Source organism: Danio rerio, chromosome 22 (genome assembly GCF_049306965.1).
Source record: "Danio rerio strain Tuebingen ecotype United States chromosome 22, GRCz12tu, whole genome shotgun sequence".
Taxonomy (NCBI): domain Eukaryota; kingdom Metazoa; phylum Chordata; class Actinopteri; order Cypriniformes; family Danionidae; genus Danio; species Danio rerio.
The window spans coordinates 15,340,844-15,346,132 of NC_133197.1; the positions used below are offsets into that span (position 1 = coordinate 15,340,844).

General features: G+C 36.6%; 1 protein-coding gene across 1 annotated transcript; it reads left to right on the plus strand.

Moving 5' to 3' along the window:
- Positions 1-393: 393 nt before the first annotated feature.
- lpla (lipoprotein lipase a) lies at positions 394-5,001 on the plus strand. Its single transcript, NM_131127.1, is given in 10 exon segments — positions 394-642; positions 1,714-1,901; positions 1,981-2,160; positions 2,283-2,394; positions 3,197-3,430; positions 3,514-3,756; positions 3,836-3,956; positions 4,206-4,385; positions 4,502-4,609; positions 4,738-5,001. Coding segments are annotated over 10 exon segments (1,536 nt in total). The 5' UTR covers positions 394-524; the 3' UTR covers positions 4,790-5,001.
- Positions 5,002-5,289: the final 288 nt, after the last annotated feature.

Here is a 5,289-nt window from a genome sequence, read left to right on the forward strand (position 1 = left end):
ATTAAAACTATAATTAACTGATCATAATTAGTTTATAATATAAAAATACGATGACAATTTACCATAAATCCATATATCATTTTAGCATAAAAAACATCATAAGAAAGAAAGAAAGAAAGAAAGAAAGAAAGAAAGAAAAAAAGAAAGAAAGAAAAAAAACAAAAAGAAAGACCTTGAGAAATCGATTTGCTTGTAGACTCTCAGGGGCCTCAAAACTTTCAGACTTGTAATTGTAAGTGATGAGTCAGTGTGGGGGTTCCTGGCTTTTTATTGGTCAGATCGCGCCTTACCCCGCCTCTGTTGACCAATAAAATGCCGCTGATTTGCATAAGGTCCCGCACGGTAGGATAAAGACACGCTTGTAGCGGCACCGATTTAAACTTTTGAGGAACTCTGGACACAAGACATCTAAAGCAGCTGCTGCCTCCCAACTGGAATATTAACCTGCTGTAACACTGTTTAAATACCCGGATCTCAACGCCTTTTACATTCAATCCTAACAAGCTGTTGAATCCGTGATCATTATGATGTTTAATAAGGGGAGAGTAAGCAGCGCTTTTTTAATATCTTGGATGTACTTTGTCTACATTTCCTCGGGAATGGAAACTACAATTGACCCAACTGCTGAATCTATCACTTTAAGTAAGTATAAGATTATTTGTTTAAATAAACTTGCGTTTATAAAGTTTAATAAGTGTCCAAAGTTCAACTTAATGGCGAAAATGTGGTTCAGAGAGTCGCATAATTAATCACAATGCACAGAAATAACGGAAAGCGCCCAGAATGAACGCACGAGGCATTATGCACAGCTCATGTTTCATTGACTGCATTTAATTTCACTATCATAAACTCATATAAATATATAAACACTTATTATATAAAATATATAGCAGCACATTATATTGGTGCAAAAAATATAAAGATTTTACAAAACTTTAAAACAAAATATATATATTTTTTTTAATTTAAACATTAATATATTATTGTATAAAAGTGTCATAAAAGTCTAATAATGCTATATAAACATTAAGAGAAACTTTCTATTTAATTGTGTTTTATTTCCATGAATTTTTATTATTAAAATGTAAATGTTTTTTAATAGTTGTTGGTCTCCTTTTGAACACTGTACTTTTCAAATTAGATCATAAAAATGACTATAAACATCTTCAGTTTTTAATCGAATTTGTAGGCTTTTAACAACACAGAAAATAAATGTTATGTCAAAAGTAGATTTTAGATATACTTAAGATATGTGGACATTGTACTTTTTTATATTATCAGTCAAGTAGTAGGAAAAGACTCAAAACTGATGTTAAAAAATGTATATATTTTTTATACCATTGTTTATTCATTTAAACAATGGTTATTGTATAAATAAAAATTATTTATTTAGTTAGTTACTGCAATAATAGCATTAATAAATTGTATTCTTTTTGACATGTCAGAATGGTCGGTTATGGACTCACTGAAACTTTTACAGAAAAATAACTTTGAACATTATCAGTCTGGGAATGGATCCAATCCTTCGTTTGGGAATAATTCTTTGTCTAGAAAAAAAAAAGAGCAAAAGTATAAGCACATGCAAGATAAGCTTCTTTAAAACTAGTAATTAAAAATTTATAAGCAGCTTACGCGAAAAGGCGCTGAATATAATCAACACTTACTGTTTGCTGGCCAGTAGGTTAAACTGATTGTTGATCTGGTTTTGTGAAGGTGACATCATAGGCAATGCCACAGAATGGATGATGGATTTCACTGACATCGAGTCCAAGTTTTCTTTTCGGACCCTCGAAGAACCTGAAGATGACCTGTGCTACATAGTTCCTGGTCAACCCCAATCCATCAAAGACTGTAACTTCAATACAGAAACCAAGACTTTTATAGTTATTCATGGATGGACGGTAAGTGCTGCCTTTTTTTTTTTTTTGTCTGCACTGAATGTGCACTGCAGTCCAAGCAATGATGTTTTTTTTTTCTCAGGTCACGGGAATGTTTGAGAGCTGGGTTCCCAAACTGGTAACAGCTCTTTATGAACGAGAGCCCTCAGCCAATGTTATTGTTGTGGACTGGTTGTCCCGTGCGCAACAACATTACCCAACATCAGCCTCCTACACAAAACTAGTTGGCAAAGACGTGGCCAAATTTGTCAACTGGTTACAGGTATGCCAAGCTCTCAGAGTTTTCCAAATTTTGGTTACAATCATAAAGAGAAAATTTGTTGAAGATATAGAGCTTGTTTCATGCCTTAAACTTTATCCTGCATGTCTTGTTTTCTCGTCCAGGCTGAAATTGATTATCCTTGGGAGAAGCTGCATCTGTTGGGTTACAGTCTTGGCGCTCATGTTGCAGGAATCGCTGGCCTTCTCACCAAACATAAAGTTAACAGAATCACAGGTAACTTGATTTAGATCTCTTAAAGCCCTGATATACTTGCAGAAAAGTTTTTTGTTTCCATGTAGCCCCTATGATTTTGCTCAGGATTTAAACTGGTGTAGGAGGCTGATGAACAAAGACGCTAAAGATCGCAACTTATAGCATCTGTTTAAATCCCAATAACATTTCCCTGCCTCTGATCTTGATGGACTAACCAGAAGAAATTAACTAAGGATTATTTCAATAGCTGGGTTTCCATCACCCCGTGTTAATGTCCATTTTGAAGTTTCGCATGAGAAACGAGTGATGGAATTAGCACATTTTGAAATACTTTAATTCGCAAAAAAAATTATACATTTGCTTGAGGTGGTTTAGAACTTGTGCCAAATAAAATTCATGCGAGTAGTAGATGGAAGCTAATTTGTTAAAATCTGATGTAGCGAACATTACACCAACATGTCTCGAATATAGTTGCCACGTTTACTGTTGGTAACCAAGTTTCCAATACTTTACTCTGTTGCTCTAACAAACTGATGAAAGCTTTATGAAAAACTACTAGGAAAACATAGGTAGAGGTAGAGATTCAGAGCTACACCTCCCTATTATGTAATTTCAATGGACCACTGGTAGATCACAGGCTGTTTCTTCCAAAGGTCACTCTGGCAGGCTGTTTTGAACTCCTGAAATGAACTTAATTTTGTCCTAATACTAGATATTACATCACAGCAGTTTGTTTGTACATCAGGGCCTATAACTTTCTATTTTACCATTCAAACAACTAAAAAGGCCCCATTAAATGTGAGTTCACTTCTTCAATCTTCAGGCATGGATCCTGCTGGCCCGACCTTTGAGTATGCAGATTCCCTAAGCACTCTTTCTCCAGACGACGCCAATTTCGTTGATGTTCTTCACACCAACACCCGTGGTTCTCCAGATCGTAGCATTGGGATTCAGAGGCCGGTGGGACACATAGACATCTACCCCAATGGTGGGACCTTCCAACCTGGCTGTGACCTCCAGAACACGATGTTAATGGTGGCCACTACTGGTTTGAGAAGTAAGTTATCATTGTCATCCTCAGAAGTTCTTTTTATATGAATATCACAAATATAAGCTGCAACCTCTATCTTTTCTCTGCAGATATGGATCAGATCGTGAAGTGTTCTCACGAGCGCTCTATTCACCTCTTCATTGACTCTCTGGTGAACCAGGACCATGAGAGCATGGCTTTTCGCTGCAGCTCCAGAGACAGCTTTAACAAGGGCATGTGCCTCAGCTGCCGCAAGAACCGCTGCAACAAGGTGGGATACGCAGTTAACAAAATTCGCACACGCAGGAGCAGCAAGATGTACATGAAAACCAGAGAGATGATGCCATATAAAGGTGAGATTAATCAATTAAATAACATTTGTCAATGTTTTTTGTTTTTAAAAAAAATCTAAATATAGCTGTATTTTCACAGTTTTCCATTATCAAGTGAAGGTCCACTTCTTTGGAAAGACACAATTAAGCTACACTGACCAGCCCATGAAGATCTCATTGTATGGAATACATGGCGAGAAGGAGAATATTCCCTACATTATGTAAGTTAATATCATATTCAGATAGATTTTTCAGGAAATATATCAGAAACTAACTACCCAAACCCTAAAAATGCAATATTACAAGGTTTACCAAAAAATTCCCAGAGGTTTCAGAGACTTTTTATGACCTTAGTTAGCAAAAAAATCTAGGTCATGCAAGCGTTTTATACTACATTTTACATCAGATTGGACTCTGTCCTGTGCCGAGATAGCTGTAGAGTTTTGACTCAGATTATTTTCATTACACAGGCCTACTTTGAACACAAACAGCACCGTGTCTTTCCTGTTGACCACGGATGCAGACATCGGAGAGCTGCTGATGGTTAAACTTCTCTGGGAGAAAGACACGCTCATCAGCTGGCCTTGGTGGAACTCCGACACCTTCCACATTCGCAAACTGCGCATCAAGTCTGGAGAGACACAGTCAAAGTAAGCAGAGAGATAAAGACAAATTTCTTCTATATATAATATTTTGCAAATTTATGCATATTTTATTGCAAATTTAAAAAGGTAGCAAAATTTCTAAATGATGTCTTTATATCTAGAATCATCTTTAGTGCAAAAGAAAGTGAATTTTCCTACCTTTCCCGTGGAGGTGAGGCGGCCGTCTTCGTGAAAGACAAAGAGGCCCAGTCGAGCCGCAAAAACCAGAGGTAAATTTCCATCAAATCTACTGACACTGATCCATAAAAGTGACCTTCCCTGTTCAGTTTATATGTTCCTGTTTTATTTGTTGTGGTACGTTTTGTTTGACTAAACCCTCTGCACTTTACACTGGCAGATTGCACAAGATGAAGATGCACGGCAGTTCATTCAAACAGAACACCGAGTAAAGACCCACGTCAAAATCCACCTCCGCTGGGATCTGGCACAGAATCTGCCAGGGAAAACTGGAATGGTAGAATCTGACCTTTCCCGTATATATTCGGACTAACAACCTTCACCCAACCCAAGTCCAGGAGCACATTCTGCAAGAAACCGCATCTTGAAAATGTTACTGCTGTGCAGTTATAAAACAAAAAAATATATATTTTTGGAAAGATCACAGGTCTGGCTAGACAATCTTTTCTGAAATGGTTTAATACATATAATGATAATTATGTCTCTATGTAATATATTTATGCAAGTAATCTGTTCCAACCTATCTAAAAGTGACTTGCACTTAGCTAACAGGGTTTGCTAGTTGTCCACCAAAGAGACTTTCATTTTTGAGAAAAGAAAAAGCCACTCGAAATTATATGGATCGTTGAGTTTATCAGTATTATTCCACTGAACAACAAAGTAATGCCTTTGTTTGGTTGTACTGTGAATTAAGTTGTACCAAAGCGGTTTT